Consider the following 26,058-nt stretch of genomic DNA (forward strand, 5'->3'; position numbering starts at 1 on the left):
TTCTCAGCCAAGGGCACTAAATTCAATTGTAGCACCCCTACTGTCGTCCCAGCTGGACTTGGGAATGAATCTGGTCTGTACACCTCAGTTAGGCAGTGCCTTTATCAACTAAGCCATTTGCTGGCAAAGCTTGTTGTATTACTAAAACAAAGAGTGCAAGAAGTTTTAGGAACAAAGGCCATTTGGCCTAATGAGCCAATCCTTTTTTGATACATCAATCCTACCAACTCACCTTTGCATCAGTCCATAATTGCTTCACTTTCCAGGAATCCATCTAATTGCCTCTTGAACCCTATTTGCTTTACAGACCTCCACAAATTCTACAAATCTAATACCCTTTGGTGAAAAACTTCTACCTGACTTCCCTTCTTACTTCTAACTTCCTAATGTTCAACTTGTGTCCCCTGATATTTGAACCCTTCACCGTGGTCATCAAATTATCTTGATAAGCTTTGCCAAGTCCCTTTATAATCTTGAAAACTTCAATTAGGTCACTTCCAAATCTCTTTTTGCAAAGAAAGCAAGCTCAGCTTCCTTAACCTTTCTTTATAACTTAAATTCCCAATACCTAGTGTAACAAGGTGATTGAGGGCTGGAATGTGATCCGCAGGCTGATGAGGGCCCCAATACCAGAGTAAGAGTATTGCCCCTTTAAAAACCTCGTCTTTAACAGGTAATTGCTACTGGAGTGGGTAGAGATGTCCCCCAGCCAGGTGAGCATAAAAGGGCTAGGTTCAACAGAAATAGGGAGAACTGGAAGACACTGGGAGTTGGAGAGTTTTCTCGGTCCTGTTGAAGCTAATGTGCGGTGTAGTTTTGTTTCGTGTTCTGTAAACTATAAAAAGTGTTTTAAGTATAGATTGTTCTTGGACTACCGTTTGTAAGACAAAGAAGGCTCCGAGATGGTAGTGCTGTGTAACACTGGAATGATATTTCTTGTATCCCTCTGTCCTCTCTCAAGGACAAAGCAGGTCTTTCTTCTGTTGCTGTTTAAGTTGTTCCAGTGATTAACTCCTAGCCAGTGTATCAACATGGACCTCCAGAGAAGGGAAAGAGGGGACATCACCATTTTCAGAATGGAGGATGAACAGCATGGACAGATGTCATAAGTATCTCTATGATGTTATGCATGGTCTTCCATTCCCCCCCTTCTCTCAACTTTCCACTCTGTCAGTGGGTATTAAAAGCCCCACTCTGAGGAGCTGCACAGCCTGGTGTGGCAACTTATTAGTCAGTCAGAATTTTTTTGTCATGTTTTTTGGCTGGCAAATAGGAAGAATGCCTCATACAGGAATACACACACACAGTTCACATTTAGCATTTACATATCTATTATAATTTAACCAAATACAGTAAGCAGAATATATAATCATCCAACCATGGGAATATATTATCCCACTTTCATGCCAATCACTTTTTTTTCCTCCTTCAACTCATAAATCGTGATGTAGCCAAATCTGTTTTAAGATTTGGATATTGTTCCTATGCCTGGGAGGTTCTTCTACTCACCTCACACTCCTAGACAGAGTACAAGAAACAGCTTGTATCTGATCATTCTGTTACTTACCTATTTGGGTTCCTCTGAACTTTTCTCTCACATTCCTTCTAAGCTGCATTCTAAGCTCACACTCTTCCTTATTGCTGTATCCTAGAGTTGAAATCTAGACTTGTATGCCTCCTTCTCTGAAACTCTTTTCTTTCTCAGGATCGCCCGTGGAACTCCTCAGTTCCCAAGGTCTTCCCTTCCGCACGGAATCTACAGATTTTTAAAAGCCAAGCTTAGCATCACCTAACCACCACCACTTGATTTATCTCATCTTCTCTCCCACTGTTTTCCACCTTGGTGGTGCCCTGTGTTAAAGGCCTTGACCCTTCACCTTGGGCTCTAAACAAAATAAACACATGTTGCTGACCACAGATCAGTCCACTCATGGGACATAAATCTGATTATACATCACGCAACTTCAATTTAGACAAATAAAATTCTGAAGTGCATAATTGTGGACCTATCCGTCTCTTTCCTACAACCATCACAAGGATAATAAAACATGAGGCAAAAGGCCAATCAGTTCATCTACAATTTGCATCGCAGGGATTCTCTCTGACATATTCTTTTGAAGAATGGGAACAACCAGACTTCTGAAGCGCTCCCTGTTTGCTCAGTAGGTCATTGTGGAACTGACGCATTCAGGACAGGAAGGTCCCAGGTTCAATCCTGGCTTATGCTTTAGTTAGCTATGGTTGCATTAAAGGTGTTACAGTGTGCCACTGTACCCTCGAGCTAGGGAAGGGAATTCATCCAGAATTCCTACTTCAGATTGCTATCTAGTGGTTCCCTGCTACAAAGTGCATGTATGAGGATGTGGTATGGGGACCAGGACTGGGATCTGGAAGGCTCTGCCACTCATTTTGGGGTGGAGGGAGTGTGACTAGTATGCCAGAGTTAGAAGTGCAGAGGGTATGAGTGAGAGCGTAGGTTGCTCAGACTTGTATACAAGGACTAGGGCTTTGAAGCCAAAGAGCTGAGAGTCAGGGAATCATGAAAGTCAGCAAAGCCTGGGTTAATAGATGAGTTATACTTAGGATGGGATAGGGCATAGCCGGTAGGGTTCTGGATGAGTTTGAGTTTCGGTAGGATGGGGCTCAGGTCAGCAAAATTGAGCCTGGAGATAACACAGGAGAGGATTAGGATTTCAGCTGGGGTGGGATGAGATAGGGATGGAAGCGGATGAAATTCCAAAATGGAAGTTAAGCAGTTTTGGTGTTGGCCTAGATGTGGAGTTTGAAGCTCTGCTCGGGGTTGAACAGGATACCGTGGGTTGTGCACAGACTTTCACTGGATCGCAAACAGGAGCAGGAACCTTGGCTGTTTTCCCACCTTAGCCTGGGGACACTGAGGCCCAAGTATATTGTTCCCAGCATTGAAAATATATGGAATCTATTTTAGCTGATTGGCAAGTGATATAATTACATAAAAGAAAGCGCCAAACGGAACATGTACATATCCTTATACGTAGGTAGGCAAAGTATAGATATTTATAAATATAGTTCAAGCTTTATTTACCTTTTGTTTAGCTAAATAAAGTGGCAGAGTTTTACAACTGTATAAAATACAGATTTTTTCCAACATTGTACTAAGACGATTATAAAAATAAAAATGGAATACAGTACAGTATATGCTTCCGTGACATTCAATCAAAAGCGGTTCAAACAGTTGAACACAGATCAAATTAAACAAGTACTCAAAAGATTAAAAAAAACAAATAAAATCAGACATCTAATTGAACATACAATTGAAACGTTGCATACAGATTGCTGTGCTGGTGAGACAGGACTCCTAAGTACAATTCTGTTGATAATTACTGCAGTACTGGCTTGAATGAATCACTTGTGCTTAAGGATTACTGATTTTAAAAAAAAGTTTTGGCGTGAACTTTGCGCTCATCAAGGTGCAGGACGTTACTACTGGGGAATGAAGCACACTCCATTTTGGTCAACCATCAAGCACTTCCAGGTCAGGTATACCATGGTTAGATGTAGAGCTCTCTACTCTGGCCCAACACTGTGTCTTAGACTCAAGTTCAGAGCAGCACTCCAGTACTGTAGCAATGTGATGCAGAGTAAAGCTCGCTACACCTCAGCCCCCACCTCAGGAGAGCACCCCCTTCTGTACCAGTGGGCATCCTTCCACTACCCATGCTAGTCGCCCTGTGGTCTCGGAGTACGAGTGCCAATTTAGTGCCACATTAAAGGCAGTTCTGTGCTGTGGGACCGTGCCCACTCAGAATTGCCCAAACTCATTTCGCTTAGTATCCTGTAAGCATTACTATTATCAGGAACTTTTGAATAAATTTTCATGTCAAATTTGTTCTATGCTATTAAGACCATCTTTACTCTCAGCCAAAATGCGATCAAACAGCAGATTATCTGTGAAGGACCAGGAAACCATTCAAAAGGATGTGGCTGGTAACCCCCAACAATCACCTGAATTGGCTTAAATTGAGCCATTAATCAAACTGCTAACACTGGAACCCGAGTAAGAGTTTCAACAATTGCAGTTAATTGTAACATGGTGGGGGCAGAAGGTTCGAGACTGGGAAAGAGAAGTGAATACTACATAAGCAGATTAATGCTTACTCCTAAAAACGTTTAAACTTGGCAATAGCTGCAGAAGGTTCTTGCCTATAATTTTTGATCATCTCACGAGTGTCTCCCGTGAACCACTTTCATAAAAGCGCTCTATAAATGGAGGATATGGAAACAAGGAAAAGGAGGGTTATATATTGCACTGCTTCCTGGGAAAAGCTTGCTGGACAATGTAATATTAACCGATTGTCTTGTGTGCTGCTTTCTGATAGAAAGTCGGTTACAGACTTAAAACTGAGGCAGTGAGGTTGTTCCAACGTCTACTAATGTCGAAAGAGTGTCATAAACGGGACTTTACTATCACTATTAGTTTCGGATGATATCAACGCTGAACATTTAAATGACTGAGTCAGTATTTGAGATATACAGACTCCTAAATTCTTTTCTTTTGTTCACAGCCATTAAGACAGACACATAATTCTTTTCTTTTTAAAAATAAGCATTTTTAAGAAAATAGTTTTGAAACAAAGCAAAAAACCTGCTAGTCTCTAAACCTACAGTGGAGCCTCCATTACCCAGACTCCAATTATCCACCCGAATTTTTGTGGTATGGCTTTGGCCTAGAAATCGGTTTGCGCCAGCCTGCCACCGCAAACTGGGCACGAGGAACGATTCCTGCACTGCAACGGCTCGGCCCAAGGCACATCCGATATTGGGCCTCGGGTCACCTTTACGTGAAACCGGCTAACTGCTGACACCTGCTGGGTCCCTTTTAGGACCGCTGGTTAGGCCGCATGTAGACCACGCTTTCCTGAACTCTGCTGGCCCTGTGCTGGCTGCGTTCAGGGCAGCCCAATTTTACAAAGCGGGCCTCAAACAAATCTGCATATGCAAAAGGCATGGGCCTTGGATGCCTCTTTTACTGCCTTTACCAACATGGTGGGCGGAGCACTTCTGGCGCCTAATGAGAGTGCGCGTCCAGCCTGCGATATTGGATGCTTAGGCGCCTGTTTTGCGCCATGGAATTTCTAGGCCGTCGAAACTATATAGCATTTCTTTTGTTACTTGTACTGTATACGTCTTCACTCCTACACTGCTGTACTGCATGTTTGAAACCAAAATTTGGGGACGGTCAATTATCTACCAATTCCAGTAATACCCCCTGTGGCTGATAATGAGGGTTCCACTTGTACATTTAAGCCACAAACTTTGGAAAACAAAAATAGCCGTTAATCACACACTACATAAGAGCTTCACAGCAATGCTCAAACTGCGAATCAGCAGGACCAGTACTGGGCCTGTAGGTCTGAAGTAAAACCTGTACCAGAATAAATCAAATAGAATTAAAATCTGTACTGGCTGACCACTGGCATCAAAAATAATTAGAATCTTTTGATATGAATATATTTCAGAACCTTTCATTGACATTAACCCAACAAAAACATAGTAGATAACGTGTACATGTAGTGACATGCGCACTAGTAATCAAAATATGTTTTAATAGATTGTTCCTCATACACATGAAGAAACAGAATACGTGCAATCCATACCAACTATTTTCAAAGTCCCACCAATAGTAATATCAAATAAGGCATAGAGTCCTCAGCTAAGTTGTAGGATTTTGAATTTGTGTCCAAAGGAAACGTGTTTCGTTCAGATCAGTAGAGAAAGGGAGGCCGGACTTGGACTTAATAACAGAAGGGATCTATTGACCCTGCCGAGTTAAAATGTTTCAGTGCACGATCGGATGGGACACTCCTGCAGGTTTGTTCAAACGTTCAGTTTTTAGAATTGTCCAATTAGTTCTATCTGAAGCAACACATCTAATCAAGCAAACTAGGGATTCAGGCTTCTAAGCACCAGTGGTCTATACATTCCCCAGGGGGACATGATTTGAACAGTAAAAGATCACTGGATATCTGGCAAATCCATACATTTCCCCCCCCTCTTTTAGTAACAGGTAATGAAAAACATTTTTTGCAATGTTGAGGTACTGGCTGCATTCTCAGCCTGCATAGCAACTCCTCTAGGATTATAACAGCAGATGGGAAGGACTTCCTGCACTGAAACCAATTTTAAAAAACAGCCTGCAATTAACTCATTCCCCACATATTCTGACTGTAGCTTAAAGATTCAGATAAAAGCCAAAATGCAGAATTTACAAGATCACAAGACAGGTTCAGATGAATACAGTACTTCAGCCCATGTGATCTTATCTTTCCATAATACCAAATCTACTGTCATCCCATTACAGCTTTTAATGTCCACAGGGCTTTAGTTTGATGTCTCTTCTGAAGGGCGACAGCTCTGACAATGCAGCACACCTTCAGTACTGCAATGGAGTGTCAGCCTGAATTATGTGCTCATATGCACAACCTTCTGTCCCAGAGGCAGGAGTGTTCCCCACTGGGCCAAGCTAACACTCACGGGGAGATTGCCATTTAAATGTTAAAATTACTGGCAGCCAGAAATCTATGCAAGTCAACAGAAGGCACTGTAGAAAATTGATAGAGTATGAGCGTGAGGTATGTTTTCCTTTCGATGTGAAGTCACATTTAAGTAGGTACAATAGCGCTACTTTCAATTTTTAAGCTAGCAATGCTAAAAGACTCACGGTGGAGTAGGTTCAGGCCCCAGAGATGGGAAAAGTCGCCTTTTCTGCAAAGACACTGGAACAGTGAAGAAACACTGTTTAAAAGATGGGATCAACTGAAATTCACTAGCTAAGAAAGTCTTTGTAATGGACTCTACAATTGTAAGATTTTTTCTGATTACTGGTCAGGCGCATGAGTTGGCACTGTGCCACGAATGTCTACAATTACTGCATTTACAGCGTTTTGCTACCAAAGAGCTGCAATTTTGCCTAAAAGAATCCCAAAAGCAGCAAGAATGCTGGTTTTTGAGTGATAGTAAATCATTGGTCCTAATTATTGGTTAGCTGCAGTTTACTACCAGTGTTAGTTCACTGACAGATGTACTACTGATTGTAATATTCAGTGATGTTCTTCATCAGGCTACAGAACTGGTGACTGGAGGCAAGAGCCTCCATTCTACTGGTTAAAGTTCATTTGATGTCAAAATACTGATTCAATGAATCAGTGAACAGTCAAGAGGGTACCATTTTCATTACTTAGTTCAAAGCATGTGTAACAAGAATACATTGCTCATTAATAATACAGGTCATTATTACTTTGCAACTAACCACAAACAAGCTCTCCCTCTCCCACTCTTGTCAGTTTATCCTCCATTTCCCCCTCACCCAGTGCTGTTCAACAAAATCGTGCAAGTCAAAAATGAGATCAGAGGATAAAACTTAATTATTGTTCACCTAGATTCAACAGACTGATGCTTTGTTTCGGTGCACTGAAAGGATTAGGACAGGTCGGCAGATTTATACCATTCTACACAAATTTCCGCACTAGCACTGGCGCCAGGCTTATTGAGTGCATTGGTACTGACAATGCTATAGGAAAATTGTAATTGAGTCAATATGCTTATGTGATGCTCTTGATTCATCATCGTAAACTATTCCCACCACTAGTGACAGACTTGTAATTATCAGTGCTTCACTCCATTGTTACGCATCTCAAAATGCTCTTTTCAATAGAACCCTAGTTTGGGAATCTATAATCTAATTATACTGCTAGGTGACTTCCCATTCCCTTCCCACCACAGTTCAAATGGACATAGTATAAAATTCCATTGCGCTGCAAACTGATTTCTTTCATTTTAACTTATTGGTGGCTTAGATTCAGCACATGATTTTGCTTAGCTGGCTAATTATTGTATGCAACCAGCAGTAACCTTGCATTAATGAAAGAAAAACATAAAATGTTAACCATTTAGTCCTGAGTTGTGAGAACTGTGATATGGCTTGGATTCAAGGCAAATCTAGCTCCCACACACAAATTCTCTTTTCTTTCTGGTAATACTAGTGCTGTATTAGTTACCTCTGGAGTGAGTTTCTTTAGGTTCTCAGTTAAGCTATTAGATAGAATATTTTGCAGTGGAAGATTGTCCCCATCTCTAGCAGGGGTGGGCACAGTATCACCCACTCTTACACTACTGTACAGCACTGGTATTACCCTCGGTCATGACATCTGCAACCATTCAACCTGATTTCCCAACTCAAAAACAAAATCTGAAATAAAAACAGAAAATGCTGGAAACACTTAGCAGGCAGCATCTGTGGAGAGAGAATCTGAGTTAACGTTTCAGGTCGAAGACCTTTTGTCAGAACTGGACCTGAAACGTTAACTCTGATTTCCAAACTTAATTTGATTCTCCTGATCAAATTGGAGGTTATGCGCCAAATGAAAAACAAAATAAGATTTTTTTTTTAAGCAGATAAAATAACTAGAGTCTCTTTGTAATAAGTTATACTGTGCTCCTTGTCTCGGCCTTTGAGGAAGGAGGAGAGTTATTTTAATACCACTGCAGATCAGTAGGGAATTGGGTCCTTAATGCAAGCGCCAGCATCATAAACCGTGTTTCACAGTCAAACGTTGGGCCAACAAAAGTAATATATTTTTTAAATACACTGTTCTGGTAACTATTTTGATCAGGGATAGAAATCCTCTCAGTGCTTGGCTAAAATCTGACACACATTTGAAAGCAGGAATGCTGAAGATACATTCTGCTCCTGATGACATCAGTACACAGTGAATTATGGGCAAGTACATGTAGTGTGGAAATAAATCCGAAGAGGTCCAATGTGCTACAAGAACATATTTTGGGCAACGTAATTAAATCCCTGTGAGCGTGCTTACATCATGCACTGGACAATACAGGTTAGCCCTTCCATCATGCATTACTGAAAAAAATTCTCAATAACCCCCTCCCATTCAAGTGATCACTGCTTCACAGTGGTAGCTTGTGAGTTAAGCTGCTGATCACTCGCCTGGCAAAAAGTTTAAAATGGAACAGGCCAGGGGCAAAACAATAGGAAGAGAGTTGAGTGTTATAAGTCTATCATGACTGGGCATTGGGAATAAAAAAGACCTTTTTTGATCTGCAAGGGGTGAGGAAACCAACAACAGTGCTCTGCAAATCTTAAAAAAGCAATGGATTACAGTCCTCTAGGATTGCAAGGCAAACTAAAAAAAAACCTTGCATTTATATAGTGCCATTCACGACCACAGGACGTCCCAAAGTGCTTTACAGCTAATTAGGTACTTTTGAAGTGTAGTCATTGTCATAATATAGGATACGAGGCAGCCAATTTGTGCACAGCAAGGTCTCACAAGCAGCAATGTGATGATGATCAGATGATCTGTAACCTGAGAACTGCAACAAGTGCCTCCTAGTTGTTTGAGTGAATCCAGGGAAGTAGTGCCTAAAAAAAGTTACGTCTTTACTCCCTAAAAAAAATGAGGAATATAACTACAGAGTGCTCAATGTGAAGCAGAAGGAAATTAGATTTTGCTCAGCAATGTGTGTGACTTTGCTATTCCAATTAGCACAGGTAAAAAGAAATGCTGGAAATCTGAAATAGCAACAACAAAATGCTGGAAATACACAGCAGGTCAGCAGCATCTGAAGGAGAAAGGGCAGGCTAACGTTTGGCATGGAGATTCTACACGAGAACGCTAAATGTTCACCTTTCTCTCAGGTGCTGATTAACCTACTGTACATTGCCACCATCTCCACCTTATTCTGATCAGCACGTTGGGTCAGCCAAGTTTGAAAGAGCTACTTTGAGAAATTGCAGCATTTCTGTTAACACTGAAAATAAATTAACTGCACAGTTACATCTTCTATGAAGAGTAATAGTCGAACATAGTCTGTACAATTTTAAAGAAAAAAGTATATTGCCTCTTCACCAATAATTAGGGCAACGCTTAAGGCTATAATTTAGCTGTGCAATCGGATTCCCAAGCTAGATTTTTCAGTGTGTAATTATTTGTCCATACCTCAGCATTCCATGTACTGCATATCATCAGGAGTTCTTCAGCCTAGCTAAGTTTTACCGATTGGTTTTAACCCTTTCACTGTTACCAAACTTTGCATGAACCCATTATGTGACAAAGTTTTATCTTCTCTCTTTTTCTCTGGGGAGGGCAAGGGTAAAGGGTTAGAATTTGGACCTATATAGAGTCTCGGCCAAGCAGAAGCCGAGGTGATGATGCTTTCCCTCACTGATGGAGGTGTGATCGGTCATCTGGGCGCTTGATGTGAATCCTCCGAACCCGTTCAATTCTTTCCCGCTCCTCCTCCTCTTCGAGGTGGTGAGACCGACCAGCAGCTCCTCCAGTTGCCTCCAGCAGAGCATTGTCAGGTCCACGCCCATCCTGGGGCTCGTACAATAAAATATTCAGAGTCTCTTCATAGATTCGGGCTTCAGGGAACTCAACCTGCAGGAGTGACAAATCGTCAATCAACATTTCACAATGCTGTACATCAAACTTAGTGAATTCAAATATACTGGCGGCAATCTAATGGCAGTGTCTCAATTCACTTTCCTTGTCTGACAATGGAATGGCACTCCTTTACTACAAGGGTGATTGCCAGCTTAGTCAAAATCTGTGCACAAATCTTCTATTATAAGGAGTACCGAAATATATACCACAGAGGGCCTGAACACTGTGGCCGTCAGTCATTAAAACATAAAGACTTGCATTTATATAGCGCTTTTCATGACCGCCCAAAGCGCTTTACAGCCAATAAAGTACTTTTGAAGTGTAATCACTGTTGTAACGTAGGAAACACGGTAGTCAATATGTGCACAGCAAGATCCAACAACAGCAATGAGATAATAACCAGATGATTTGTTTTAGTGATGTTGGTTGCGGGATAAATATTGCCCAGGACACCAGGGAGTACTCCCCTGTTCTTCTTTGAAATAGTACCATGGGATCTCTACTGTATTGGAGTGTCAGTTTAGACTATTGTGCTCAAGTCTCTGGAGTGGGACTCGAACCCACAACCATCTGACTCAGAGGCATGAGTTCTACCACTGAGCCATAGCTGACACCTTTTTTACTTAATTACACTTAAAAAAAAAAATCACAAATACTGTAGGTCTTGAATAAAATAGAAACCATGCAACAGGTCATCCATGGCCTGAAACAGGAAAATAAGAACACTTCACCGGAACTCAAAGGCCATATCTGAGACATAAACATAACTTTTTCCTTCAGACGTTAACTGACCCGCTGTGGTGTTCCAGCATTTTCTAGTTACATCACTTTAGGCACCATTGTTACAGGTCAGGTACAGTAAATAACCAGAGCTTTCTGTACAGTACGAGAATGTCACCAAAAGCAAATTGGTTATTTTAAATAACGCTGCCACCTTCTCCAGGTCATGAGCTGCCCAGATCTCTCACTTAGTGAGTAGGCTACTGATTATAGTGATATGTTATCATGCTGATCAGGATTTTTACAAGTTACACTCTATTAACTATACAAGTACTAAACACTGGCCAACATTTAAAAAAAAACTCCCAATAAGGTTTCAGGCTACAAAGCTTTTGATAATTAGTTAGTGTAACTTAAACGTGTGAGGTAGCACAGTAAATTAGAGGTCCAACAGGCTATACCACAGAGACAGGAGAGCGGTTCACACCATATTTCCTACGTAGCTCAGTTGATTGTAGAGCAGTTGCTTCCCCACATGTGAAATTGGAGGAAAACTCTTCCCAGCACATCCTAATGTGTGTCCCAGCAACCAGTTATGACAGCAGCATAGGCAGAAGCTAAGGAGCAAGGTTGTGAGCCAGTCTGAATTATGGTGCACGTCAATCAGAAAGAAGCGGGGAGAGGAAAGAGGGAGAAACAAATTGCATTTATATAGTGCCTTCTATGTAATACAGCATCCCAAGGCACTATAGAAGGACACTGAGCAGGAAGTAGGGGAGAATTAGGGAAGGTGGCTGAAGACAAAGAGGTGCATTTTATAATGGTGGGGGGGGGGGGGGGGGAAGGTAGCAAGAGAATGAGGTTTCGAAGGAGTATTACTAAAAGTGTAGGGCCCAGGTGACTGAAGGCTCTGGCAGCAATGGTGGTGCGGAGGGAGATGCAGCAGACGAGAGCAGGAAAAGTGGAGCTTTCATACTTGGAGAAGATTGCAGAGGTAGGCTGGAGCAGGACGGTGAAGGGATATGAAGACAAGGACAGGGACTTTATGTGTAAGTGTGCTAGGGACAGGAAGCCAGTGGAGAGCAACAAAGACTGGGATGTTGGGTGTGCAGGACTATGAAGAAGATATACAATGCTAAATTCTAAGGGTACAATTCTAAAAGGGGTGCAGGAACAGAGAAATCTGGGGGTATGTGTGCACAAATCGTTGAAGGTGGCAGGGCAGGTTGAGAAAGTGGTTAAGAAAACATACGGGATCCTGGGCTTTATAAAATAGATTATGATGAACCTTCATCAACACCAGTTCGGCCACAACTGGACTATTGTGTCCAGTTCTGGGCACCGCACTTTAGGAAGGATGTGAAGGCCTTAGAAAGGGTGCAGAAAAGATTTACTTGAACGATTTCAGGGATGAGGGGCTTCAGTTATGTGCATAGATTGGAGAAGCTGGGGTTGTTCTCCTTAGAGCAGAAAAGGTTGAGAGGAGATTTGGTAGAGTTATTCAAAATCATGAAGGGTCTGGACAGAGAGAGAGAAACCGTTCCCATTGGCAGAAGGGTCAAGAATCAGAGTACACAGATTTAAGATGATTGGCAAAAGAACCAAAGGTGAAATGAGAAAAAACTTTTTTTTTTTTTTTTACAGTGAGTGGTTGTGATCTGGAATGCACTGCCTGAGGGGGTGGTGGAGGCAGATTCAATCATGGCTTTCAAAAGAGAATTGAATAAGTACTTGGAGGGAAAAAATTTGCAGGGCTACGGAGATAGGGTGGGAGAGCGGGGCTAGCTGGATTGCTCTCAAAGAGTCGGCACGGACTTGACGGGCCGAATGGCCTCCTTCCGCGCTGTAACTATTCTATGATATAGGCGGCAGAATTCTGGATGAATTCGAGTTTGTGTAGGGTGGGGCTGAGGAGACCAGCAAGGACAGTGTCAAAGTAGCAGCGAGGATGACTGATAGCTTGCATTTGCTTTCATCACAAGGGCTTGTAATGTAATGTACACTCAATTAATCCACTTTCCACATGGATAGGAGGCTGTGCTCTCTGCAATATGAGCTACTGCATACTTTTAAAAAGCTGGTGAAAATTCAACGGGTATTTCTAATTAGAGCAGCCATATTATATATATTCAGAGGTCAGATTATTTCCTACTGACAATTTAAACCTGGACTTAATGATTACACCACAATCATTAATCCTTCAGTTTAGTTGCTGTCACGCATCAATGACATCCCAGAGTAATTGCAAGGTATGATGGAATCTGAGTGTTCAGATGATAAAACCACTCGAGCTTTACTGTTGCACTTTCTGTGATCCCCAGAACCTTTCAGTGAGCTCACTGCCTTGTAATTGCACCATTATTCTCTATTTCATATGATCAAACCTTCCACCATCATACTGATTTTCCTTTGTGATATCTTGCTTTAAGAAAACAAAAAGCTAGTCTCGCTCCTATGCAGACAAAGCTGGTGAAGTACGAGCTTGTGACAAAAAATTAATTTTCTGATTAGTAGTTATTGAGGAACATTGCTATCTAGAGTTAGCCTTGGTCAGTGCAGCATTCTCTCTACTGACGCAGAAGGTCATGCATTCAAGCCCCACTCCAGAGACTTGGGCAGATTAATTTAGGCTGGCCCTCCAGTGCAGTACTGAGGGAGTGCTGCAGTGTCAGAGGTTTCAGATGAGTCATGAAACCGAGGCCCCATCTGCTCCGTCAGGCGGAGGTAAAAGATCCTGTGACAATATTTGAAGTAGAGCAATGGGAGTTCTTCCCAGTGTCCTGACCAATATTTATCCCTCAACCAAATCACTAAAACAGATCATTTAGTCATTTATCTCATTGCTGTCTGTGGGACCTTGATGTGTGCAAATTCGATGCCCTATTTCCCTATATTACAACACAGATTACACTTCAGAAAGTAATTCATCGACTGTGCAGTGCTTTGGGATGTCCTGAGGTTGTGAAAGGCGATATATAAAAGCAAGTTCTTTCTTTTGCCTGATCACTATGACATGGGCTTTAACCATAGTAAATGGCAATCATCTTAGTAACAGTGAACGGTTTATTAGAATATTGCTTGGTCAGTAACATTTTGAAAATGCTCAGATTAAAATATTAGAAAAAAGCAAATTAATATAGATTTGGCCATTTTTTTTATTTTCTAAAAAGCAGACAGATTGTGGGTTTCTATTAGCAGGGCCCAGATTATAAGGACAGCAGGTCAAATGACTGAGGAGAGTCCAGGTTCATTCATTTTGTTTCACAGGAAGAATCTGCACCTTGGTTACGAGTATGTCAGTGAGCAAAAAACAGTTCAGCCTCCAAGTTGAAACCCACCTTGGTCTGTTTCTTCTCTGTTGCGTACACAATGGAGGTGCAGCAGACCTCAGCGATCTTTCGGCCCTGCCCATAAAAGGACCAGCAGCAGATTTCATCGCCAAGGACGTCCTTTATGAAAAGGACTCTGCCATTAAAGCGCAGAGATAACTTGTCGAACAGCTCGATGTTCTTTAGCATGTTATCATCAGAGTTGCTGGAAGTATACAAAAAAAGAAGTTTAACGAGGCGCGAAACAATTTGAAGCAGGTTGGTGGCAGTTGATCGGAACCCTATCTTTCACCTCTAGCATAAAGAGATCCAGCGACAGTGAGATGAATGGGTAGTCGCAAATATGAAATAGCATTGAAATTTTTGTAGTACCTTTTTTTTGGGTTTGCTCAGCAAGGCTTGAGATACAAGTCTCCAAACCAAACTACCAAGATATTAATGAATTCTTCATTTTGCCTGATATGGACTGCACACTCTCCGCTGTATGGCCATATCTCATTTATCTAAAACCAGAGACCGTGACCAAGAATCAAGGCTTAAGGACTCCCTTAAGTATGTGTAGGGTGCGGCTGAAGTTTGAATGGCTAAAATTGCATAGCTTACCAGCACAGAGTCTACCCATCCAGCTAGGACCACCCTACCCATTATTGCTGGGCCAACTTGGCTCAGTGGGTAGCACTCTCACCTCCGAGTCAGAAGGTCATGGGTTCAAGCCTCACTCCAGGACTTGAGTATAAAATTTAGGCTGACATTTCAACACTGAGGGAGTGCTGCACTACTGGAGGCGCCGTCTTTCAGATGAAATGTTAAACTAAAGCCCTGTCTGTTCAGGACATAAAAGATCCCACGACACTGTTCGAAGAAGAGCAGAGGAGTTCTGCTGGTGTCCTGGCCAACATTTATCCCTCAACCAATACTACCAAAACAGATTATTTGGTCATATCTCATTGCTGTTTGTTATTCCTTGCTATGCACAAATTGGGCGCTGCTGGTTTGCCTACATAACAACAGTGACTACACTTCAAAAGTAATTCATGTCTAATATCACTAGATCCATTGACAGTGATGTAAAAGCAAAGTGGTTAATAAAAAGAATTGCCTTATTTTTCACCACACATTTGAAATGGTTCTAAAGGTCTTACAGTGGGGCACTACTTGTCACTACAGCATAATATTCTTGCCTATTTTTTCTATATATTTTATTCCTCCCTATAGAATACATTATTTCCCAATTTGGTAGGAGTGTGTGGAAAGAAGTTGCTCTCAGGCTTCTGTCAACGTTGATGATGAGCCAGTTATCAGAAGGTGTGCAAAAGGAAACTAATTTTCCAGTATTCGCTCAATCTTTTTAGGAAACTCTGCTCAGTTTCTACTCAACAGCAAAGCAGTCAGGAGACTTGGTACAAGAAACCATGGGTGCCATACAGCACCACAATGTACTTCACCTCATGGTATTCCACCTACCGCACCCCTGTTCTTCCAAAGGCATTGATTCTTGCTGAGATACTGTTTAATACGAACAATGGTCACATGGGCAAGACCTCTGGTACCTCACCCAAGCAGATATTCTTCATATGTCGGCTTAGACAGAGAGCGTTGGCTATTGAATGGTGTAACCGCTTGTAAACTCCTCCAGTCCTACAAACCACCATGATCTCTGTGCTCCTCCCAATTCTGGCCTCTTGTGCATCCCCAATTCATTGCTTCAATATCGGCGGCCGTACTTTCAGCCCTAGGCCCATAGTTCTGGAATTCCCTCCTTAAACCTCTCCGGCTCGCCACCTTTAAGACGCTCCTTAAAATCTACCTCACTGACCAAGCTTTTGGTCACCTGTCCTATCTCCTTGAGTGGCTCGGTGTCAAATTTTGTTTGATAATCGCTCCAGTTGAAGGGCCTTGGGACGTTTTATGTTAAAGGCTCTATATAAATGCAAGTTGTTGTTGTTGTTGTTGTTGTGAAAGACATCCTGTCCTCACCTGATGCCCAGACACATGCCTTTTCAAGAAGGGGAGTGACTGGATAGTGGTCAGGAATGCAAGCCATGACTGATATTTTCCCTCCCGAGCCTTGGGACATTGAATCCAATTGTATCACCCATGCTGTTGCAACACAGACTGCGAATTGAGACCTTTTGGTCTATGGCTTCGTACTCCACCCATTAGCCCATCATGACCAATCCACTCTATTTTCTAAACATACGCAGTAATGTCTAAAACAGCATTTGGCACTGACCAGATGTTCTTTGCTCACCTGGTGTAGGAATATTTGTTGTTGCTTCTGTTATACAACAGTTTAACTGCAGGCTGTGAAGAGAAAAAAAAATCAAGTAGTTATGGTTTCACAACGTAAAGGAGAAGTAGTGGCAGTCAATTGGAATACTGCCTTGCACGTCTGGTACATGGTTTAGACCAACATCACACTGATTAGCTCTACGTCACACCAGACAGATGCATTAAATAGTTTCTTTGTCTCTCTGGCGGCAGTATGGGTCCAATGTGAAACATGTCTGGGCAGTCTTAATCCAGTTCCTAGAGGAAGTGGGTAAATACCACAAAACAATCCAGAGATTGGCACAAATTAGCAGTGCCATCCGTAGGTTCGGGGTGGGAAATGGAAAAATTTCACACTGGTGTTGAGAAGGGTGCTCTTGTAAGCTTGGCTCCAGCAAAGAATGTTGGTATGGTCTACATGGAGCTCTGTTTTGCCTTATCCTGACCTGGGAGTGACTCAATACTGAAACTGGATAGAGGAAAAGATGGACTTACATGTCTAATCGTGAACAGTGAAAAAGAAACACATTGGAAAAAAAAATCATAAGTGACAACATATCCCAGAAGTCAGTGACACTCACTGTACCCTCCACAATTGCTCTAACCTTATTTGATGTTGCTATCAATCGTTGTTCCTCCTTGTTTGATGTGATCACAGGAACTTTACAGAAAGGCTCATAGGTTTCTTTCTGCTGCAAAAGAAGCACAAGTATCTCAGAACATTTCAAACTTGAAAACATTTTCAAAAATTAAAAAACATAAGCTCATTTTATAGACCATAATTTTCATACATTTTTTTGTTTAAAAAAAGTTAAAAAACCTTATAAAAAGGAATAAAAGGTAGTGGCAACAAAACAAGTCTGTGTAATTGTGGACAATGTATTTTTATGTTATAAAGGTAATCAAAGATAAGCACAGGTAAGGGAGGCCCATTCAGCCCATTTAGCTCCTGCTACTATAGAAACTATGGTTCTTCCATCACAGCATCTAACTGCATGTTGAGCAATTGCATCCACTGCCACAGCTTTTGCCTCCACTACCTTACCTGGGGATCATGCCAGGTATTAATCACTGAGGAAAAAAATGCTTCCTGGCATCAGTGCTGAACTTGCCTTTTGCTAGTCTGTACCTATGTGTTCCTGACCTGAAGTTGTGATTTACCTGAAATAGTGCTCTGGAATAACCTCTCCCATTCCACTTCATATTTTATATACCTCTGTAAGGGCACCTCTGACATACCTCCTTTCAAGGCTAAAAAGATGAAGTTTGTCTAACCTTTCCTCATAAACTCAGTCCTCAGACCACAGAGAACTTACAGGAAGAATAGAAAAACAGAATATTTTTTTAGTGGCAACAGGGCACTTAGAAAACGTGGGGAAATGTGAGGTTATTCACTTTGGTAGGAAGAATAGAAAAACAGAATATTTATTAAGTGGCAACAGGGCACTTAGAAAATCATAGTATGATTGGGCAGAGTCAACATGGTTTTATGAAATGGAAATCGTGTTTGACAAATCTATTAGAGTTTTTTGAGGATGCAACTAGCAGGGTAGATAAAGGAGAACCAGTGGATGTAGTATATTTGGATTTTCAAAAGGCTATCGATAAGGTGCCACATAAAATGTTGTTACGCAAGATAAGGGCTTATGGGGTTGGGGTAATATATTAGCACGGATAGAGGATTGGTTAATGGACAGAAAACAGAGAGTAGGGATAAACGGGCCATTTTTAAGATGGCAGGCTGTAACTAGTGGGGTGCCGCAAGGATCGGTGCTTGGGCCTCAGCTATTAATAATCTATATTAAATGACTTAGATGAAGGGACCGGATGTAATGTATCCAAGTTTGCTGACGATACAAAGCTTGGTGGGACAGTAAGCTGTGAGGAGGACACAAAGAGTCTGCAAACAGATATAGACAGGTTAAGTGAGCAGGCAAGAAGGTGGCTGATGAAGTATAACGTGGGGAAATGTGAGGTTATTCACTTTGGTAGGAAGAATAGAAAAACAGAATATTTTTTTAAATGGTGAGAAACTATTAAATGTTGGTGCTCAGAGACATTTGGGTGTCCTCGTACAAGAAACACAAAAAGTTAGCATGCAGGTACAGCAAGCAATTAGGAAGACAAACGGCATGTTGGCCTTTATTGCAAATGGGTTAGAGTACAAGAGTAAGGAAGCCTTACTACTATTGTACAGGGCTTTGGCGAGACCTCACCTGGAGTACTGTGTACAGTTTTGGTCTCCTTATTTAAAGAAGGATATACTTGCCTTAGAAGCGGTGCAACGAAGGTTGATTGATTCCAGGGATGAGAGGGTTGTCCTATGAGGAGAGATTGAGTAGAATGGGCCTATACCCTTCGGAGTTTAGAAGAATGAGAGGTGATCTCATTGAAATATACAAGATTCTGAGGGGGCTTGACAGGTTAGATGCTGAGAGGCTGTTCCCCCTGGCTGGCTGGCAAGTCTAGAACTAGGGGGCGTAGTCTTAAGATAAAGGGTCGGTCATTTAAGACTGAGATGAGGAGGAATTTCTTCACTCAGAGGGTTGTGAATTTTTGGAATTCTCTACCCCAGAGGGCTGTGGATGCTGAGTCATTGAATATGTTCAAGGCTGAGATAGATCGATTTTTGGACTCTAGAGGAATCAAGGGATATGGGGATCGGGCGGGAAAGAGGAGTTGAGGTCGAAGATCAGCCATGATCTTATTGAATGGTGGAGCAGACTCGAGGGCCCGTACTGCCTACTCCTGCTCCTATTTCTTATGTTCCTAGATCAGTCGTGGTCCTTGACTGCATCATTTCCAGGGCCTTGTACATTGCCCTTGTATCTCAGAGCAGAACTGAACGCATTACCCATGATCTAACCTAACCAGGGCGCTAGACAGATTCAGAATGAAGGCCTCAGACCTGTACTCCGCTAATCTAGAGCAGCACTGTTTGCATTGTCTTCAGCCATGTCACAAACTCCACTCCCTCGACACCGTTTCCATCCTGTCTCCGGCCACTGTTTCAAGTTAAACCGGACTACTCGCAATCTTGGGAGTCCCGTTCAACCCTGAACTGCACTTTAGCCTCCACGTCCTATCAATCAGCAAAACCACCTGCTTCCACCTTCACAACATGGCCTGCCTCCACCCTTACTGCAGCCCCTCCACTGCTGAAACCTTTAAACTTGACTACTCCATCCTCCACCATCCATCAATTCTAAATTGTCCGAAACTTTACCACGTGTGTCCTGTCTCACACTACGTTCCGCTCATCCATCACCCTCATCCTCGATGCTCTACATTGGCTCCCAACCCCCACTGCGTTAAAAACTATATCTATAAATCCCTCCATGACCTGTCTCTGCAATCTCCTCCAGTGCTACACCATCTCCCAAATGCTCCATTCCTCTGACTCCAGGAGGCTGTGCATTGTCCGTCCCCCACAACCTTCAGCCATCTTCATCCTATTATCTTCAACTCCCTGCCTAAACCTTTCCACCCCCGCTCTCCAGTTTTAAAGACTTCTCTTCAACCAAGCTTTTGGTCATCCCTCTTAATCTCTCCTTTTGTGGCTTGGCATCTATTTCCCTTATGCATATTTGTGAAGTGCCTTAGGATGTTTCTTTAAGTTAAAGGTGCTACATAAATGCAAGTCCCTGTCGACTGCTGCTTTGCAATGGCTGGGTACATTAAGTATTGGGTTTACTATCATTCCCAGATCTCTTTCAGCTTCTCCCCTAGACCATTTAGTATGTCCCCCCATTTGTTTGTCCAGAGTATAACACAGATTCACCAGAATGATATTGGGGCTTAAAAGGTTAAATTATGGTGACAGGTTGCAAAAACTTGGCTTGTGTTCCTTTGAGTTTACAAGGTTGAGGGGTGATCTAATTGAGATTTTTAAAATGATAAATGGATTCGATAGTGGATAAACTATTTCCTCTGGTGGGGGAATCCAGAACAAGGGGACACATTTTAAAATTAAAGCTAGCCCATTCAGGAGTGAAATCAGTAAGCACTTCTTCACACAAAGGGTAGTAGAAATCTGGAATTCTCCCTTCCAAAAGGTTGTGGATGCTGATTCAATTGAAATTTTCAAGATTGAGATCGATAGATTTTTGTTGGGAAGGGTATCAAGGGAATATGGATCAAAGACGAGTAAATGGAGTCGAGATATATATCATCCATGATCTGACTGAACGGTGGATCAGGATCAAGGGGCTGAATGGCCTACTCCTGTTCCTACGTTTCAATGCCTTGCATTGTATTAATGTTCATCTGCCATACAGTTCTGCAAATTTTGTTGTCTCCCCCACCCATTTAATACGATTTACTAGTGCGACCAATTTCCTTTGCGTTTCTGAATCTAGATTGTTTGTGTAAATTAAAAACTGTAGCAGTCCCAGCACCGATTTTTGGGACACTCCATTCAATACATCACCTCAGCCAACACTACTCCTTAACTAATATCCAGTGCTTCCTCTCTTTTCGCCAATTCCTTATCCACCTCCAATTTTTAATCTAGTATACCCGCTGCCATAATCTTTCGTAGCAGGCTTTCATGCGAGACTTTATCAAAAGCTTTCTGGAACTCCACATACACTACATCACAGATAATGGGTACTGAGTACGGTTCTGGTCACTGTGATATTAGGGGACATCCAGTAACCGAAGGCAGTGCAGAGGAGAGGAACAAAACTGATCTCCAGCATCAGAGAAGCAGTGGGCCACAACTTGATAAGCAAGGGCTCGTCAGCCTCAAAAAGGGAATAACTCAAAGGGAACCTGACAGAGATGGATAAGGAAATTGATGGGATAGAGAAAGTTAATTAGAACAACACCGTCAGACATGTCAGGGCAGGAGGACAAGCGAGCACGGGTGCAGGGTTATGAAGCGCAAGTTTAGGGCAGAAATCAGGAAGTATTCCCTTACACAAAGTGTGATTAACAGCTGGAAGAGGATGCCAGGAACAGTAGTTAGAATCATACAGCACAGGAAGCCATTTGGCCCATCGTGCCTGTGCCAACTCTTTGAAAGAGCTCTCCAATTAGTCCCACACCCCTGCTCTCTCCCCATAGTCCTGCAATTTTTTCTTTAACAAGTATATATTCAATTCCCTTTTGAAAGTTACTATTGAATTTGCTTCCTCCACCCTTTCAAGCAGTACACTCCAGATCGTAAGATCTCATCTCTCCTCTGGTTCTTTTGCCAATTATCGTAAATCTGTGTCCAATGGTTACCTACTGTGGAAACAGTTTCTCCTTATTTACTCCATCAACACACTTCATAGTTGAAGCAAGGACACTGGAATCATTTAAGAAGCAAGTTTCAATAATGGGAAGACTGTAGGACTGGTATTTTGGAGATCAAATAGACTTGAGCAGTCTTCACCCGAGCCTATCTTGTGACAACTGCAGTCCCCAGCAGCGAGCGGAAGCAGCTTTGGGGACATCCGTTTGTAGTAATGTAATGCTCGGAGAAGATTGTAAAGGCAGTTTTACCTGAATCGCGGCTTGGCACTGCTCCACCAGACCCTGCACCAAATAGTACTTGGCCTCGGCCAGCAGCTCCTCAATTTCACGGTTAGTCTCCGGGAGGGGCACGGCGCCATCACGCAGATAGTTCAGAACTGCACCAAAGTGCTTGCCGCAGCGGTCAATTAGGATCCAGCCTGCAAACGGGAGACATTTCGGTTATTATCCCAACTTTCTTTGAAACTCTCTTCCTCCTCTCCCCCCCCCCCCACCCCCACCACACCATATAGATACCCTAAAATATTTTTTGCAGTCTTCTGTATCTGTGAAGGCAAGAGAGGGGTGGACTGGAAGATCCCTACACATTAGATCCTTGTTAACAGACACACCAGCTGCCTACCCTTGGTCCACGTTACGTGCCGAACACAGCAGCCCACTTGCTGATCAAAAGAAAACGCGCGAATGCTGAAATAAAGCAGAAGAAGTTGGTACTGCACATCAGGTCAGTTAGGATCTGAAAGAGAAAGGTTCGCGTTTTGGCCTGGCGCCGGTGCTCTTTCTAATAAACAAGTCCTAGGCGATTGGCTTTTAAGAAGTTATTTTCCAGGCCTTTAAATAGACTGTAATGTTTCCACAAAAAACAGCCGGTTTGTTGAATTTTCATTGCAGTTATTTGGACAAGTTACCTCAAGAGCTGCGTGCTCAGTTCAGCTGGAGACCTTTTCATCTTAGCTCTCATTACAGTTTCTTTTTGTCAGTACCACTTGCTTTCTTCCTGCAGAAGAGCTGCAGCCTGCTTATAATGCCACTCTCAAAACAGGTCATTGGAAGGTATGCAACACTAGCCACGGGTAACTTGCATAGATTGCCACTCCCTCCCGACTGGGGCAGCACTGGTCCCTGCTTAGCAGCTCTCCATGGCAACATGCCTGATATTGAGAACTGTATATGGGGAAACCATGGGTACAAATTTGCATCCTGTGTCCATAGCTTGGCTCCAACATGGTTTGCCATCTTAGTTGTCACTTTTTCCCTCAAAATAAGCTCAATGTGCATTTTGCAAACAGCTGGATTACCTCCAATGTTCCTCCTGGTGGCGATACTGACCCATTAGAGTTGACTGCACTCAGTAGTGCCCCCAGGAGGAATGTAGAGGCACTGCAGATTGGAAAGTCAAGCTACTGAACAGGGATTCATGATGTGAGATCAATTTTATTTTGCAGCCTCATTAGAATGAAAAACAGGAATATTGCAAGCATGCAATAAAAAAAATCTTAAGTTGTCCACTTAATCTGGCAGGAGGATTAGTCCATCATAATTCAACAGTAGATTAAAGGGCACATCTTTTGTTTCTTTATTGTCCCATTCCCACCTCTCCTTGCCTTGCACCATCATCCCTTTCATCATTTAATCACTCCTCCCCTTCAGACCTTTCCCTTTCTTCCTTCTCCCAACCTTTTTCTCTGGCTCTGTACTTGCTTAAAAGCTGTTCACCTCTAACATCTCCCAGTTCTGATGAAAGATCATCGACTGAAACGTGAACTCTGTTTCTCTCTCCACACATGCTGCCTGACCTGCTGAGTGTCTCCATCGTTTTCTGTTTTTATTTCAGATTTCTAGCATCCACATTTTTTACCTTTGTGACCTATTGTTTTTTTTACCATCACTATTTCCACTCACTTAAAATTTACCATGGATTTAAATTTCTGGCATTTACCACAAGTGTCTCTCAGCAAAATTAAACTGGCTGTTTCCCACGGTCTGTGCTCTTTTAAGCTGCTTTAACCCTGCAGCCCTAGGTCTGGGGAGATCAGTCTTTGTGCACTATTCTCATGTGCCCATCTGGTAAAGCCAGCTGTCGCCGTGGGTCTCCCTAGTACACTCCTACGCACTAGTCAAGCTATCATGGCCAGTCTTTGCACCATTTACTGTTTCACTGAGTTGTCAGGACAGCCTTGTTAGAATGAAATCAGAAAACGGTGGAAACACTCAGCTGCTCAGGCAGCGTTCGTGCAGAGAGGAAGTTGGGGTTAACCTTTCAGGTCGATGACCTTTTGTCAGATGTTCTGGTCAGCTAGTCTTAAAAAAAATAAGATCCAACATTGTTTAGCTTTCAGGTACCGTCAGCTGTGCGAATCGGGAGTCAGCAACACAAGATCAGTTTTGGGGAGAGAGCTCCCCAAATTTATTAAAACCAGATCCCTTAACCACCGGACCCACATTTTCTTTTTCCTTTAGTGGTTTAAAACATCAATGATCCTCGATTCAATTACTGCCTTGAAGCGCCCTGGCACTCAGCTACAATTCTACCTTCACTGGATTACTGTGAGCTATTCAGTCCCTTTTAGAAGGATCGATGTTTTTTTCAATCAATTTTTCTAAACAAGCAGATCTTCAGATTTGGTCATCTCAGTAACAGCAACAAGGAAACCAGTCCAAGTGGTTTATGTAAATCGCACAGGGCTGGGATCCAAGGAATTTATTGCAGAAATGCAATGGGAGATTGCAGGCTTTAAATTCCCTGCACAAATAAGGCAAGACATCCATTCCAAATCATTACCGAGCAACTGCTACAAGGTTACTTTATTCTCCTGATATGACCATTTATGTCACAAATGAAAAATGAAATATCAAGAGTGAAGCAAGTCCTGGACCAGAGGACCCCCCCGCCCCATGCTCCCACTTTCTCCTTTCTCTCACTCATCCTTCCTCCTCTCTCACTCCCTCTCTGTGCACTCTCGCGCTCTCTCTTCCTCACCCCCCACTCTCGCGCTCTCTCTTCCTCACCCCCCACTCTCGCGCTCCCTCTTCCTCACCCCCCACTCTCGCGCTCCCTCTTCCTCACCCACCCCCCCTCTCGCGCTCCCTCCTTTCTCGGCCCCCCCTCTCGCGCTCCCTCCTTTCTCGGCCCCCCCTCTCGCGCTCCCTCCTTTCTCGGCCCCCCCTTTCGCGCTCCCTCCTTTCTCGGCCCCCCCTCTCGCGCTCCCTCCTTTCTCGGCCCCCCCTCTCGCGCTCCCTCCTTTCTCGGCCCCCCCTTTCGCGCTCCCTCCTTTCTCGGCCCCCCCTCTCGCGCTCCCTCCTTTCTCGGCCCCCCCTTTCGCGCTCCCTCCTTTCTCGGCCCCCCCTTTCGCGCTCGCTCCTTTCTCGGCCCCCCCTCTCGCGCTCCCTCCTTTCTCGGCCCCCCCTTTCGCGCTCCCTCCTTTCTCGGCCCCCCCTCTCGCGCTCCCTCCTTTCTCGGCCCCCCCTTTCGCGCTCCCTCCTTTCTCGGCCCCCCCTTTCGCGCTCGCTCCTTTCTCGGCCCCCCCTCTCGCGCTCCCTCCTTTCTCGGCCCCCCTCTCGCGCTCCCTCCTTTCTCGGCCCCCCCTTTCGCGCTCCCTCCTTTCTCGGCCCCCCCTTTCGTGCTCCCTCCTTTCTCGGCCCCCCCCTCGCGCTCCCTCCTTTCCCGCCCCCCCCCCGCGCTCCCTCCTTTCCTCGGCCCCCCCTCTCACGCTCCCTCCTTTCTCGGCCCCCCTCTCACGCTCCCTCCTTTCTCGGCCCCCCTCTCTTGCGCTCCATCTTTTCTCGGCCCCCCCCTCTCGCGCTCCATCTTATTTTTTTATTAAATAACATTAGCAGATTTGAATAATACTTAAGATGAACAATGCATGTGGCAACCCTACTTAGAGTCAGTCAGCTTAGTGCAAACATCTAGAAAGAAATAGAACACCATATGGGACATTGCAACATCACAATTTTTGGCAGCTATGCAGGGGAAATCTATTTGGGGATTTCTTTTTAAAGTTGTGGCTTTTGTGATGCCAATTTGTTTTTTAAAATTTGGAATGTTGCCG

The 26,058-nt window shown here is 43.3% G+C and overlaps 1 protein-coding gene across 3 annotated transcripts in view; it reads right to left on the reverse strand.

Annotated features, from left to right (window-relative positions):
* Window positions 1-3,035: 3,035 nt before the first annotated feature.
* kctd10 (potassium channel tetramerization domain containing 10) overlaps window positions 3,036-26,058 on the reverse strand; it is a 28,738-nt gene continuing 5,715 nt past the window's right edge. For 2 of the 3 annotated variants that reach the window (XM_068006064.1, XM_068006066.1), the window contains exons 3-7: window positions 22,256-22,425; window positions 17,371-17,457; window positions 16,746-16,798; window positions 14,504-14,699; window positions 3,036-10,439 (exon numbers count right to left, since the gene is read on the reverse strand). In XM_068006064.1, coding sequence (XP_067862165.1) covers window positions 10,221-10,439; window positions 14,504-14,699; window positions 16,746-16,798; window positions 17,371-17,457; window positions 22,256-22,425 — 725 coding nt within the window. In that variant the 3' untranslated portion in view covers window positions 3,036-10,220. The remainder of the gene's footprint in view (window positions 10,440-14,503; window positions 14,700-16,745; window positions 16,799-17,370; window positions 17,458-22,255; window positions 22,426-26,058) is intronic. The other variant, XM_068006065.1, reaches the window with a different exon arrangement.

The sequence above is a fragment of the Heptranchias perlo genome, chromosome 25 (genome assembly GCF_035084215.1).
Source record: "Heptranchias perlo isolate sHepPer1 chromosome 25, sHepPer1.hap1, whole genome shotgun sequence".
Classification (NCBI taxonomy): Eukaryota; Metazoa; Chordata; class Chondrichthyes; order Hexanchiformes; family Hexanchidae; genus Heptranchias; species Heptranchias perlo.